At 41.4% G+C, this 15678-nt stretch overlaps 1 protein-coding gene across 1 annotated transcript in view; it reads right to left on the bottom strand.

Moving 5' to 3' along the window:
- The window catches only part of PAGE4 (PAGE family member 4), a 58225-nt gene extending 49941 nt beyond the window's left edge, over positions 1 to 8284 (bottom strand). The window contains exons 1-3 of the mRNA XM_065916735.1: positions 8207 to 8284; positions 7625 to 7730; positions 6073 to 6198 (exon numbers count right to left, since the gene is read on the bottom strand). Of these exons, the coding sequence (XP_065772807.1) occupies positions 6073 to 6198; positions 7625 to 7730; positions 8207 to 8284 (310 nt within the window). The remainder of the gene's footprint in view (positions 1 to 6072; positions 6199 to 7624; positions 7731 to 8206) is intronic.
- Between the last annotated feature and the right edge of the window lie 7394 nt (positions 8285 to 15678).

Here is a 15678-nt window from a genome sequence, read left to right as displayed (position 1 = left end):
TCTCTATAATGTCAACAAAACAAAGACAACATACTGTATGGGAAAAAATATTTACAAGTGATATGACTGATAAGGAATTAATATCAAAGTATATAAACAGCTCATACATCAAAAAACTAATAACCCAATTTAAAAATGAGCAGACAATCTAAACAGACATTTTTCTAAAGACATACAGATTTGTAACAGGCATATGAAAAGATGCTCAACATCACTAATTATTAGAGAAATGCAAATCAAAACAATGAGCTATTACCTTAACCTGTCAGATTGACTATCAATAAAAAGACCACAAATAAAAAGTGTTAGCAAGGATGTAGATAAAAGGGAACCCTTGTACACTATTGGTGGGAATGTAAATTAGTGCAGCCACTATGGAAAACAGCATGGAGGTTCCTTAAAAAACTAAAAGTAGAATTACCATATGATCCAGTAATTCTACTCCTGTGTATTTAGCAGAGGAAAATGAAAAACACTAATCAGAAAAGGTACATGCATCTCAATGTTCATAGCAGCATTATTTACAATAGCCAAAATGAAGCAACCTAAGTGTCCATCAATAGATGAATGGATAAAGAAAATGTGGTGAATAGTGCCTGCTAAGTTGCTTCAGCCATGTCTGACCCTTTTTGACCCCATGGACTGTGGCCCACCAGGCTCCTCTGTCTATGGGATTCTCCAGGCAAGAGTACTGGAGAGGGTTGCAATGCTCTCCTCCTGGGGATCTTCCCAACCCAGGGACGGAAACTGAGTCTCCTGTACTCCTGCATTGCAGGCAAATTCTTTACCACTGAGCCACTGGGGATCCTCCACGTCCATCTATGTTACTGCAGATGACATTACTTCATTCTTTTTAATGGCTGAGTAATATTCCATTATATATTTCATCCTTTTTATGGCTGAGTCCATTATATATAAAATATAATATATGTGTGCTAAGTTGCTTCAGTCATGTCCAACTCCTTGTAACCCTATGGACTGTAGCCCACCAGGATCCTCTGTCCATAGGAATTCTCCAGGTAAGAATAATGGAGTGTATTTCCGTGCCCTTCTCCAGGGGATCTTTCCAACTCAGAGACCAAACCCCTATTTCTTAGTTTCCTGCATTGGCAGGCGGGTTCTTTACCACTAGTACCATCTAGGAAGTCCACATTATAATGGAATATATTCCATTATATATTATAGCAATATATATGTAATGGAATATTACTCAGCCATAAAAATGATGAAATAATGACATCTGCAGCAACATGGATAGACTTGGAGGGTATATTCTAAGTGAAACAAGTTAAAGAGAATGACAAATGCTGTATGATATCACTTATGTGTAATCTAAAAAATACAACACACATGAATATAACAAAACAGAAACAGCCTCACAGACATAGAAGACTAATGGTTACTAGTGGGGAGAGGGAAGGGGGAGGGGCAAGATAGAAGTAGGGGATTAAGAGGTACAAATTACTATGTATAAGATAAATAAGCTACAAGGATATATTCTACAGCAGAGGCAATATAGCCAATATTTTATAACTATAAACAGAGCATAGTCTTTAAAATTGTCACTATTGTACACCTGTAATTTATATTGTACATCAACTGTACCTCAATAAAAAATTAATTTTTCTAATACTATCTCCACTTGCTCACCTCCCATTCTCAGTTAATTCTTTTCAATCAGGCTTTCCTCTCTATCATAACTCCCACTAAAATGACTCATATCAAGGTTTCTGGTGACATGTCTTGCCAAACTAACAGTAAATTCCTTTTTACCCTTCTTGCATGACCTCTCAGCAGTATTTTAAATTGCCAACCACTTATTATTCCCTTAAGATTTTGATACCTCACCTAGTTTCTTCCTCTCTGGCAGCCATTTTTTCTTCTTTTTTAAGTTCTATCTTTTGTAGCATGCTCCAGGGCTCTGCCTCTAGCTCTCTTCTATGTAATCTAGCTCTACGTAATCTCTACCCAAGTGAGTTCCTGTGGATTCATGGCTTCAAATGCTATCTATATCCTGAATTCGAAATTTACTAAATTCATTATATCCAAATGCCTACTGACAACAGGACAATAAGCAATTAACACAACATTTTAAAGAGCAAGGGATAATATTGATACATTTTCTCATCTTGCTAGGCTAACTGGTCTACATAAAAACAAGATTAGTGTAAATTTGAAAACTCCTCAGGGACTTCCCTGGAGGTCTGGACAGTGGTTAAAACTCCATGCGTCCATTGCACAGGGTGCAGGTTCAACCCCTGGTCAGGGAACTAAGATCTCATATGTCACATGGTACAACCAAAAAAAAAAAAAAGAAGAAGAAGAAGAAGAAAGAAAACTCCTTAAACAGGGATTTGTTGAAAATAATGTACCTAAATTGTGAGTTGTCAACTCAGTGAGGGCCGGTGTGAAAGAAATCCTCTCTGCACTAAGTTCTAGAGGGTAAGTTACCCACCCCATTTGAAACCAAATGAATTGGGAGCTAAACAATCCACTGAAAGACATTTGAAGCATATTTAAAAAGGAAGACTGGCATCTCACCATCTGTATGTTCACTGAGCTATAGAAAATCAGAGACCCATTCTAGTGCTGCAACCAGAATGAAATGTGATGACCAAGTTTTTAGAGCTTGAAATATTTCCTCTGGAAACAGGAGCCTAGTCTTTGCCTAGTGGTTTTAGAGAAAGGCTTGCAGAGCTGCCAGTGACAGCTGAGAGAAAAGAAACCAGTCTAGGAACATGCTCTACTACCACTCTGCGGGTATGGCAAGAATGAACTAGTTTTCTACAGGCTGAGTGGAGAGTTAGGAAAGCAGCAAGACTGAAGCCATTGCCCAAGGGTTCCTTGCCTTATCAAGGTAAGGGGACCACAGCACAATAATCTTGTGAAGTTTAAGTAAAGGATAGGAATATGAAGTTAGACAGAGTACATCACTCATGTTCAACAATGAATATACATTCAAGCATGTATGGGACGTTTTTTTTTTTACAAAAACTGACCATATGCTGGGTCATAACACACATCTCAACAAATTTCAAAGAACTGAAATGCAGTGTATGTCCTCTTATAAATAACTGCACCAAAAAGAATGTACTGAATATGTTGTTGAATACTGAGTTTTCTGTCAGATAAAACCTTGTTAATTATAATGTACAACATGTAACAGACTTTTCTTGGGTTCCAAAATCACTATGGACAGTAACTGCAGCCATGAAATTAAAAGACATTTGCTCCCTGGAAGAAAAGCTATGACCAACCTAGACAGCATATTAAAAAGCAGATATCACTTTACCAACAAATGTCCGTATAGTCAAGGCTATGGTTTTTTCAGTAGTCATGTGTGGATGTGAGAGTTGGACCATAAAGAAGGCTGAGCACCAAAGAATTGGTGCTTTTGAACTGCAGTGCTGGAGAAGACTCTTGAGAGTCACTTGGACAGCAAGGAGATCAAACCAGTCAATCCTGAAGGAAATCAACCATGGATTTCCATTGGAAGGACTGATGCTGAAGCTCCAATAATTTGGCTACCTGATGCAAATAGCCATTGGAAAAGACCCTGATTCTGGGAAAGACTGAGGGCAGGAGTAGAAGGGGGCAACAGAGGATGAGATGGTTGGATGGCATCATCAACTCAATGGACATGAATCTGAGCAAACTCCAGGAGGTAGTGTAGGAGCCTGGTGTGCTGTAGTCCATGGGGTCTCAAAGAGTGGGACATGATGGAGCGACTGAACAACAAACTATGTACAAATCTTATATGGCCTTACTGATTTCTCCTTGTTGGCTCTGCCAATCTATTACATTTTGAAGCCATGCTATTAGATTCATATTTAAAACTGTTGTTAAACTTTCCAATAAATTCAATTTTTCTACATGAAGTATCCCTTATTTCTAGCAATGCCTGTTTATCTTAAAGCCTATTTTTAGTTATTTTGTGTAGTGATATCATTTGTCCATCCTTTTACTTTCAACTTTTCTGAATTCTTGTGTGTTAGCTGTGTGTCTTCTAAACAGTTCTATCAGTTATTTGCACTATGTAACAAAAAGAAAGTGTTCAAATGTTTAAAGTTAACTTAGAAGTAATCCAAAATCCAAAGAAATCAGAAATAAAATTAGAACATTTTGAGTTGAGTAACTAAAGACCTATTTAAAGAGAAAATTATAATTTTAAAGTATATGCTTAAAAGGCTGAAAATTAATAAGCTAAACATCTCCAGCAGTTAGAAAAAGAACAGCAAATAGAGAAAGAAGAAATAATAAAGGTGAAAAATGAAATAGGATAGAATCAGTATAGCCAAAAGTTGGTTTTATTTTGAAAAGACTAGTCAAAAATATCAGGTAACCTTTAGTGAGGCTGATAAAAATGCAAGAGAGAAGGCACAATTTATCAGTACTAAGAATGAAAATGGCAGATTCTGCAGACATTAGGAGGATAATAAGAGGCTATTATGAACAACTTTTTATAATGAAAATTTAGATAACATAGCCGAAGTCCTATAAAAATAAAACTTACCCAAACTGACTTAAGAACAGAAACCAAGATACTGAATCATTAAAACTTTCCTAAAAAGAGAACTCCAGGCCCAAATGGCCTCACTGATGAATTCTATCAAGCATTTAAGAAATATTTCCAATGTTAGATGAGTTCTACCAGCAAACAGAAAAAGGGGCTATTTATATCAACTCAGTTTATAAAACCAGAATAGCCCTTGATATCAAAACCCAATATATGTAGAGTACATAAAAAAATTATGGACTAATTTAACTTATAAAGATTCAAAAATCCTGAACAAAACATTAGGAAAAGGAATCCAACAATACAGAAAAGGGTCACTCCACATTAACAGATTAGTGGAGAAACATCAAGATCACCTTAATAGAGGCAGAATGAGTGTTTGATAAAATTCAACAAATATCCATGGTAAGTACTCTTAGAAAACTAGGAGTAAGGAGGAACTTTGATCTAATAGAGATCTAATTTTAAAAAAAACCTGTAGCATACATCATAGTAAACCATTGAAAATTTTCCCTTTGAGGTCAGGCATATGACAAAGATGTCCACTATAATCGTTTCTATTCAACACTATATTCAAAGGGCTCAGCCAGTGTCATAAGGTAAGGACAAGAAATGAAAGTTAGATTTAAAAGGAAGAAGCAAAACTATATAGAGTATGATTGGATATGTATAAAATCCAAAAGAAAGTAGACATAAACTATTAATAAGTTTAGCAAAGTTGCCAGATACAAAATTATACACACACACACACAAAAAAAAAAACAGCACTTCTACAGACCAGCTCTAAACATACCATGAAGAATCTTGAGATACCACTTACACTAGTATCAACTTCCTAGGAACAGACTGGACCAAAGACATGCATGAATTTTTCCAGGAAGATGCAAATTTTTATTGAGAGAACTGATCAAGCCAAATAATCAACAGTATGTATGGCTTCAGTTTGTCTTCTTTTTAACTTCTCACTGTCCATCACCTAAAACATAAATGTAACAGTGGTACGTTACTTAGAACTTTACTTAGATAATAAAAAAGGTACACAAGACACTACAGTTTGGGTTTTATAAAATGAAACTAAAACCAGAACCCTGACTACTGCACATGCTTCCATGCTAATGAACATTTTCAGGCATATGAGCACTAATTTTTTTAATGCATCATTCTTTTTGGTGGTGTGAAGAAACAGATTAATCAAGCCCAGAACAGATTAAATCCTACTAGCCTATTTAAAGATAATTTAAGGAATGAGCAAAAACTGAGTGATTTCAGTTGAAATAAAATTATCCAAGCAGCACTGAAGTATGTTAATTTATGTACTTTAAGAAGTATTTGATAACTTGCCTTGGGTTTAAAAGGACTTCCACTCTAAAGTAATAATATTTTCTTTCATGTTTTATAATTCAACAACATGAACCTGACAATTCATTTTTTTCCTTATGCAGTATTTTGTGTCTGAACTACTTTTCAAATAACCTCTATATGTGCAATTTGTTATTAAAGTATAATATTGTAGAAAACAACCACTTCACAACTTGCATTCTTAATAGATAATATACCTCCTTCCGGAATGTTAGCAGGCACCACATTAGGTGGAGTCTTCCCTTTCATATCAGGGCCATCTCCAAGCTCACCCTCAATCTTTTCCACACCCATTTCCTGGCGGGGATCTTCCAATTCAGGTTCTGATATAAATAGAGAGTTATTACTATAAGTGGCAAACTATAAATTAATGCTATTAAATAAAGTACTGGAGGTTAGCATTGCCCTAAATGTGATACATAAAAATGTAATGAGCACTAAAGTTTTTTATTATAAAGTGAAATTGTATTTTTCATATATTACCTCTTCTATGAATCTTTTTTCTAAAACTGTTTAAAACAAACTTAGTTGTCTCCTTTGTAACCTATATACACATCTATTGCACTCATTAGATTGGCTATTGTTTACAAGAATTTCTCTGACAAGATTGTGAACTCAAGGCAGAAATCATTCTTGTTTGTATTTATACCCTCGGCACCCAGGTTAACCTGCCACCAAGAAGACCTCATAAACTGAGTAGGGCGGGGGGAAATCTTTAAAATTAAGCAAACCCAAACTGAAGAACATTTTATGAAAACAACTGGTTTGGCCTCCAAAAGATGTTAATCATGAAAGACAAATACTGAGGTACGCTTCCAGGTTAAAGGAGTTCAAAGAGAGGTGACAACTAAATGCAATGGGTAGTCTTGGGCTGGATCCTGGGTCAGGAAAAAAATAACACTATAAAGAACATTACTAGGCCAACTGACAAAACTGGTTATTACTAGGCCAACTGACTACATATTTTTTCTCAATGTTAAATTCCTGTATTTGATCCCTGTACTGGGTTATGCAGGAGAATATCCCTGTTTTTAGGAGATACTTACTGAATTACTTGGAGAGTAAAGAGCTGTATTTGAAATTTACTCTCAAAATGGTTTGGCAATAATAATATGTATATTAATACCTAAAGCAAGGCTACTATATGGCAAAATATTAGCAATTGCTGAATCAAGGTAAAGAGGATACAGAAGTACACTGTGCCTTCTTACAACTTTTCTGTACTTTTTAAAACTTTTCTAAGTAAAAAGTTAAAAAAAATATGTGACAACTAGGTTATGGTTCAGGAAGACAAAAATATTGAAGACTTTTTGTAGCAACTACAATAGGGTTTCACATTTTTTATTTCTCTGAATTATAAATTTGAATTACAATCTAAGAGCTAACCAAAATATATCTAGTTTTGCTTAAACTCTTGATTCAATGACTTCAGAAGCCCTGGAAACAACATTCCAAACAAATCGAGTTTAACTAGTAAAATAGGGTATAATTTTGTCAAAATTTATTGTTGCTTCCTTTGATTTGCCAATTTAGGGCCTTGGAAAAAAATGCATTTCCCAAGCATGCCAAATTAAAACATAGGTGAGTAAAATGCTGGAGGAGGGAAAACTTATCAGAGAGAGGGACTGCAATCAGCTGAAAAATATATCTTTTCCTTACCAAACAGGTTTCCAGCCAATTTTCAGGGAACCCTTTATACCTGTCACGGGTTAAACATCATAAATGAAATACAGATGGTCCCCTCTTTACCTTGAACCACAGACGCTCCTCCTTCTTCCTCTTGTCCAGGTTCCATGTCTACATTCTGAGCTGGTGGTTCGTTGCGTTGAGGTTTTTTGCCACCTAGTTTCCGGGCCTTGGGGGGAGAGTAGGGGCAAATAAAAAGTATTGCTATTAATACTATGACAAGAGAAAACACAAATACACATGCTACATGGAGGTAACTAATCAACAATCTGAAGAGGCTTTTCCTGTTTCTATCTAAGTATTCTTAACAAAATTACTCTTCCTACAGAGAAAATACTCTAAGAAAGGAGTTATCTACAAGGACCAGTAACTCTCGAAACCGTCTTCATCTTTTCTGAGCTGTGTGTTATTTATTAATAACCACAATAGAGAAGTCATAGGAATGATTTCCAGGCTCATATTAATATACCTATCCAAGCAATACCAGAACATAAGTCTCCTTGCTCTATATCTCAGTCATGAGATTCATCACTCAACTATTCTCAGCAAGAGAGCCCTTTGTACAACAAAGCTATACTAGTTCAACTTTTAAAATTTTTCTTTTATTAATTTCTGCTAATGGAAGTAAGATATTAAAGCACTTACAGCCACAGCTTCAGCCGTATCAGAAGACTCTTGACCATCTCCCCTTCCTCTAGATCTTGATCTTACTCGTGCACTCATATTTCACACTGAAAGTAGAAAACGGTGAACTGGAGAATGTAGTTAATTTTAAAAGACTATACTGGACTATCACCAAGCTGGTTGGAAATTCTTGCTACAATATAACATTATTAACAACATCAAATAAGGCTATCTGCAAACCCCTTTATTTCTCTCACAGCCAATTTGACAGAGAAAGGACCTTCAAGTACTTGATTTAAAAAAAAGTTATGACCTTACTAAAGAAATTCGATCTCACTCTCTAACCCTTGAATATGGAGAGATTTTGTAATATACGGCCACGTCCACCTCACCACTTCCAACTCTGGATTCTGTGCTGTCGTCAGTTCCAGGGCCTCCAGGACCCAGGTACTTCAAATACTCGACCTTACCTGACTCGACCCTTCATCTGACCCCCTACCCTCCTCTGTGCACCGCCCTCCCTCTCCCGCTACCAGGACAAGAGGTATGGCGGCCGCGACACCTGTAAGATGAAAGACGACGACTTAAGGGCCTTCCTCCACAGAGGCCACAGAACGCATCGCCCAACCCACCAGAAGCCCAGTGGTTCCCTCTCACACGCAGGCACACTTAAATTCCAGACAGGACAGATCTGTGGACCTATCTGGTGAGTCTCACCCAGGTAGAAAGAACCCAGACACTAAGACGTGACCCGCAGAGGTCGGCACTCAGACCGCTTTGCACACACTTCACGCCAACGGCCAATGGGTAAGTGAACAATGCTGCGCATGCGCACTGCATCTACCCTGAGCCACGAGGGCTAAACCATTTCCCCGCCCCGCTCCCCTTCCCCAAGACTCCCGAATCTGTGCTGTTGCCAGTTCCGGTGCCTCCAGGACCAAAATACGGCAAATAACACCCCCGTGACTCTCCCCACGTTCATCCGACCCCCTGCCTTCCACCGCTCACCTCCCCTTCACACCCCACCTCCATCACCCCACTCCCCGCCCCACTCTCCCATCACCAGGACAAGAACTATGGCGGCCGTGACACCTGTGAGGAGAAACACGACGACCTCGAGGACCTTCCTCCTCAAGAGGCTAAAGACCGCACTGCCTGACCAGTCTAAAGCCCACGGGCCCCCCCTCACATGCACGCACACTTAAACTCCAAACAAGATAGATCTATGGACCTACCCAGTCAGTCTCAGCCAGGGAGAAAGAATCCAGATGCTAAAATGCGACCCGCAGAGCTCGGCACCCGGACCGCGTTGGGCAAGCCGCACCACAAGGGCCGACTGGAAAGTGCGCAACCCTGGGCATGCGCACTCTCTTTTGTGAGATACCGTTGCCCCGCCCCGCCCCGCCCCGCCCCGCCTCACCCCACCCCATCCCGCCCCGCCTCACCCCACCCCATCCCGCCCCGCCCCGCCCCGCCCCGCCCCGCCCCACCCCGCCTCGCCCCACCCCGCCCCGCCTCGCCCCGCCCCCCCCAAGACTCCCGGATGGGTGCTCTGTCAGCAGTTCCGGAGCCTCCAGGACCCAAATAACGCCCCCATGACTCACCCCGCATTCATCTGACCCCCTGCCCTCTGCCGCCCACCCCCTTCTTCCTCCCTGCCCCCAACTCCCCATTCCCACCCACCACCACCCCTCCCCCACCCCAGTCCTCCACCACCCCTCCTCCACCCCAGTCCTCCACCACCCCTCCCCCACCCCAGTCCTCCACCACCCCTCCTCCACCCCAGTCCTCCACCACCCCTCCCCCACCCCAGTCCTCCACCACTAGAACAAGAGTTATGGCGGCCGCAACACTTGTGAGGAGAAAGACGACGACATTGAGGACCTTCCTCCTCAAAAGGAGACCACACCGCCTGACCAGTTTAAAGTCCTCTGGCTCACCCTCACATGCACGCACACTTAAACTCCAGATAGGACTGATCTGTGGACCCACCTGGTCAGTCTCAGCCAGGTAGAAAGAACCCAGACGCTAAAACACGACCCGCAAAGCTTGGCACCCAGACCACCTTGCACACGCTTCACCACAAGGGCCGACGGGAAGGCACGCAACCCTGGGCATGCACACTCTGTCTCCCATGAGCCGCATGGGCTGGTTCCCCCCATCCAAAAGGATGACTCCCAGATATGTGTTCTGTTGCCAATTCTGGTGCTTCCAGTGCTCAGATATCTCAAGTAATGCTCCTAAGACTCGCTTTTCTTTCAACTACCCTTCTCCCCTCTGGCCCACCATTCTTCCCTGTTCTGCCCCACTGCAAAGGGCCATAGCCGGGATGCCTGGTGAAGAGAAAAATGACGACCTCGAGGATCTTCCTCCTGGGAAGCCAAGTATTGCACTGCACCCACCCACCCAAATCCCCCTTGCTCACACTCACTCATTAACATCTGTTCACAAACCAGCTGTGACATAGCAGAGCACCTGGTGGAGAATCAGAAAGGGAATGAAAATCTACCTACCTTTCGTTGCCGCCGAAACAGGACCTCTGCAGAGTCAACTCCACCTGCCAAGCCCAAGCCTCGGATGTGTGCAAGGTAACTCCCACGCGCCGGCTCAATAATGTGTATGTCACGTGGGCTATGGTTACAGCCCTCTCTGACCAGGTAGAGGCTCCGCCCCACCTGAGTGTTACATCCCAGTCCCAAAAGGGGTTTTTCTTCTCCACACCAAAATCTTCCAGTCCCTCTCTGTCTAGAACATTCCCAACCCTGATTGAACGTTCCACATTCTCTCAGTGCAGCTGTTCGGTGGCCCTCAAGAAAGTCTTTAGTCTCCCCAGAGGTGTGTGAAAGCTTTTAGGATCTGAAAGAGGGCAAAGGCATTTTTAAGCACGAGAGGGATCCAGAAAATGTAAGAAAAGAGTCGATAAATCCAAATAAAACTGAAGCCTTAAACGGTCCTATGAGCCAACATTTCTGTTCTGGAATTTTGTGTTAAGATAACTACCTTGCATGTGAACAAAGACCTAGATACATGGGACTTCCAAAGCAGCTTTATTTGTAAAAGCATGTTCACAGACTTGATATATCAGTAAACTGAGGCACATTTGAGATATGGCTGCCCATCAAAACGAATACTAAACGTTTGCTGTCATAGAGGTGCTGCTCGCATTGTTATTAACTAGACACAGCCGATTATGTAGCATTGTGTGTGTGCAACTTGTTCCCAGTAGAAGTGGGAGGCTTTGGAGAAGTTTACCAGCACTATCACCACCAACTCTCCTCTCAGACAGTAAATATTGTTTGTTTTTCTGAAGTCAACAGTTTCCAGGGCTCCAGAGACATCTGGTTCTCCAAGGGTAACCCAGCAGATAAAATTCAGCCCTCAGGGTTGTAGGTCTTTTGTGCCTGGTGCACCTGGGTGGATTTCAACATCACTTAGGTGTTCTGGTCCTCTGCTCTCAGGGAAGAGGTGGGGTGAGGGGAAGGGAGGAGGACAGCAGCCCACTGTTGCTGCTTTGGGTGAACAAAGGTAGATGGGTACCTACAGGACGGGAAGGAATTTTCCCTGCCTTTCCCCACCCCCTCCTCCCTCCAAAAAAAAAAAACAAAAAAAAAACAGGCAACCTTTTCTGTAATTGTATGTCCAGGACAGTTCCTGGGCCCTACAGGTTACCTTTAGAGAAGCACATATTCTTTGAAAATTAGAAAGATCCCCTGTGGCAAAAATAGAATTACCACATCCCACCTTTTCTCCCTCCCTCATCCTCTCATACAAATAAGATATAGGCTATTTAGAGCCAAGTATAAATATATGATTCTTCCTTAATCTCACCAATTAGAGATCACCAGTTTTAATATCTAATCAGGAGCTACTTCAAGGGCTTCCCCGATGGCTCAGCAGGTTAAAGAATCCACCTGCAGTGCAGGAGACAAAGGAGGCAAGGATTCCATCCTTGGGTTGGGAAGATCCCCTGGAGGAGGGCATGGCAACCCACTCCAATATTCTTGCCTGAAGAATCCCATGGACAGAGGAGCCTGATGGGCTACAGTCCATGGGGTCACAAAGAATCAGACACAACTGAGCAACTAAGTGCACACACACACAGGAGCTACTTCTACAACTCAGATTTTTTTATGTGTATGAAATAAAAATTTATTAAGAAGCACTGAGTTCTCACATTCTTTAATCAGCGTGAACTGTGGGTGCTGACCTCAGTCTTATGTTTCTTCTCATGCAAAGCACTTTCTTTGACTCTTAGTCTTTTCTTATCTTCTTGAAAGGCTATCTGCAGCCCAGCTTCCTAACCTTGGGATTTTGCCTATATGCAGCAGCTATCTTCTCTGAGTAGAATCAAGTTTCTCCACAACACTGCAAAGTAGTTAGAGGAAAGTTGGGGCCATTTCTGTGTAAGAGCTTGGAGGCTGAACTGAAAAAGAAACCCTGTCTTGCCCAGTGCTGCAAGCCTTCCTGGGTAACCTCATCCTCAAGCAGTATTAGTGCAGAGCAAGTATTCTCACCAAGGACAGCCAGGCACTCCCAAGCCCTTGTTTGTATCACTGTGATGACTGTAGATATGATTTGATTTTGTTCTATGACACAGGTGATACCTGCTCCTTAGAAATAATTCAGTCACAAAGAATTGGCCAGTCCCACGGTCTTTGTCATTATTTAAATCCCAGTATAAAGTCACCCAACCTCACAGCAATTGTGTTACCAGGACCACTGAGGGGAACCACAAGGCATCCCCTCATGTCCCTCCACACTCCCCTTCCTCACGTTGAAAGTGAAAGTGTTAGTCACTCAGTCATGTCCAACTCTTTGCAACCCCATGGACTGTAGCCCACCAGGCTCCTCTGTCCATGGGATTCTCCAGGCAAGAATACTGGAATGGGTTGCCATTCCCTTCTCCAGGGGATCTTCCTGACTCAGGGATCAAACCCAGGTCTCCTGCATTGCAGGCAGATTCTTTACCATCTGGGCCACCAAGGAAGCCCTTCCTCAGGTTAGCAGAGGAGAAAAAAGACCCTTTATTCATCCATTTGCTACAGTCAGAGATGATTATCAAGAGTGGGAACTGGCAACTGCACCCAGTGTGAAGTGGAGCAGGTGTCAAGTTCAAGACCCAGGTGGTGCATGGGTCAAAGGTTAGCTATCTGCAGACTGTCCAGAAGCTCCATGGGAGAAATGTGGGAAATGCTACCTGGGCCAACTGTGAACAGAACGCATAGACACAAGGCTGTGGTGAGGTGACAGCTACGGCTATGCAGTGGGTGGAATGATGACCCTGCCCATTTCCAATACCTGGAGAAAAGAAAGATTCAGGGTTACATGCTGACTACAGGTGTGTGCTCCAGAGTGAGGTGATGGTGGTAGGGAGTACTCTGGCCTTCTTCTGACCTAGGGTACCAGCCCTGTGGGTCTAGGGGTGGGCGAGACCTGGAGGCATTACTATCCACAACCATTACCCTCACCCGAAGTTGGCGGAAATCCCAACAGCCAGCCTTGGAGAGAGAGAACAATAGAGGGTGCAGCTGGGGTGTATTATAGGATATCTGTTGAGCCCAAATAGTTCATGCAACCCATCCCCATCCTATTTTAGATGGTGGTGAGGGAGCAGTGGTTCGTTTAGAGGTTCGTGAGAAACTCCTGATACTCTCAGTGTCTCTCAATTAATAGTGCTCTAAGCACCCTTTGCCAGAAATCTGCCTTTTGGAACTCATCCTAGAGGTATATCCAGCCAAGTAGACTGCAGTAAATACATAACAGTTGCAAAAGTGAAAATTCGAAAGTGCCTGTGTGTTCAGTGATGTACTTGCCCTTATGAATTGCAGTAAAACTAGACCATGAAAGTTGAGGAATTAGATAAATTAGCAGGTATTGATATAGAATGATATCCATTAATGAAAGTTAAATAGTACAAAAAAGATCTGTAGAACACTATAGTATTCTATGGTTGTTTTAAGCAGACATGATTATATCTGTGTGTATATGTTTATATTGATTTGTTCATGTTCTTTTTTAGTGTTGTTTTGGAATGAACTTGTATTGTAACACACTTGTGCTGTAGCACACTTTTCTCATATTTTCTTATGATATATTTCTGTAAATTGAATTCCTGGATGAAAGGAAAGTAAGCATTCAAAGGCTTTTACTATGTATTGCTAGATGACTCAAAGAAATGAGAAACCATTTACACTCCAGCTTGCATATACAAAGTCCTGTTTTCTTCTACCCTTGCAATTGTTGTGTATAATGTTAGTTCTTTTTCTGCTGTTTTGATGGATCCTAGTATCTGAATTTATATTTTTATAAGTATAAGGTTTAACAATATCATTCAAATAATTTATGCTTGCAAAAAATCTGTAAAATCAGAGGAGAATTAAGAATCAACCTTATAACTCAAGCATTCACTAAAAACTTCTTTTGCCATTTTAGTTCATATAGTTCCACATATATGTCTCACACATTCATTCTAGATTATCATCCATGCAAACGTCCTTACCCCACCCACTTCCATAATGATTTCTTTAGGAAAAAATCCTACATAAGGAATAGGGGCTTGAGAGTATTTTTAACTTGTCCAACATCATACCCTTGGCAAGGTATTCCAGGCAGTAAACCTGTGTCTTTCTGCTGCTCCCCTTGCCTTTGCTTGTTTCTTTACATCTCTGACTTCTAGATCTGCTGGTTCCATTGAATCCCTTAGCTCAAGGAGAAGCTTAGCAACCCCATGACCACCATGCACAAGTGTAAGTGCAAGTGGTGTAAGTACTCATGTGTGTGAGGTGCAACACTCCCAGAAGGAACATCATGAGCTAAGTCATGGAAGCTGGCAGGCCATGACATGCTTGGCAACTGCAGAGGTCACTGAGGCTGGAGATTCAGGCTACAGATGAAAAGGGGATCTTTTCTTTAGTGTTCCTAACCAATAGGAGACTGTAATAAGTGCACAAGTAGATTGTGAATATAAATACTCTGAGAGGGAATTTTTCTAAATCAATGTCTGGTAAACACAAAGGAAGTTTACCTGATTGCAAAGGAGCATTCATGTAAATCTCAATGATAAGATATATAATTTTGAACTTTGATTCCAACAATCTGTAAACCCCTTCAGATGCCTCTCGTGCCCATGTAGTTGTTGCACACACACATATATTCAGATAGTAATTACTTAGTGTTGGCATATCTGGATGGTTCACTTGAAGAGGTAGTGAGGAAGGAAGGTTCTTGGCAGCTCCGTCACCCAAAGGATTTGCCCTTTTCCCCCTCCTCCATATACAGAAGCCTCCAAATTTACCTTTCTGTGCCAACAGATTTCAAATTTGTAGCTGTGCTCTCAGTCTTTATTGATGCTGTTCAGGCTTCTCATCTGGCCTAGAAAGCTCATCTGGTTTTGGACTTCTTTCTCTCCGGGGAATTTCCTCTTGGGTACATATGCCAACAATTAGGCAATGAATTGGTGAGGGTATGGTCATGCTGGCCTTTGCTGGCTCTTA

Source organism: Muntiacus reevesi, chromosome X (genome assembly GCF_963930625.1).
Source record: "Muntiacus reevesi chromosome X, mMunRee1.1, whole genome shotgun sequence".
NCBI lineage: Eukaryota > Metazoa > Chordata > Mammalia > Artiodactyla > Cervidae > Muntiacus > Muntiacus reevesi.
This window is presented reverse-complemented; position numbering and strand designations above follow the sequence as displayed.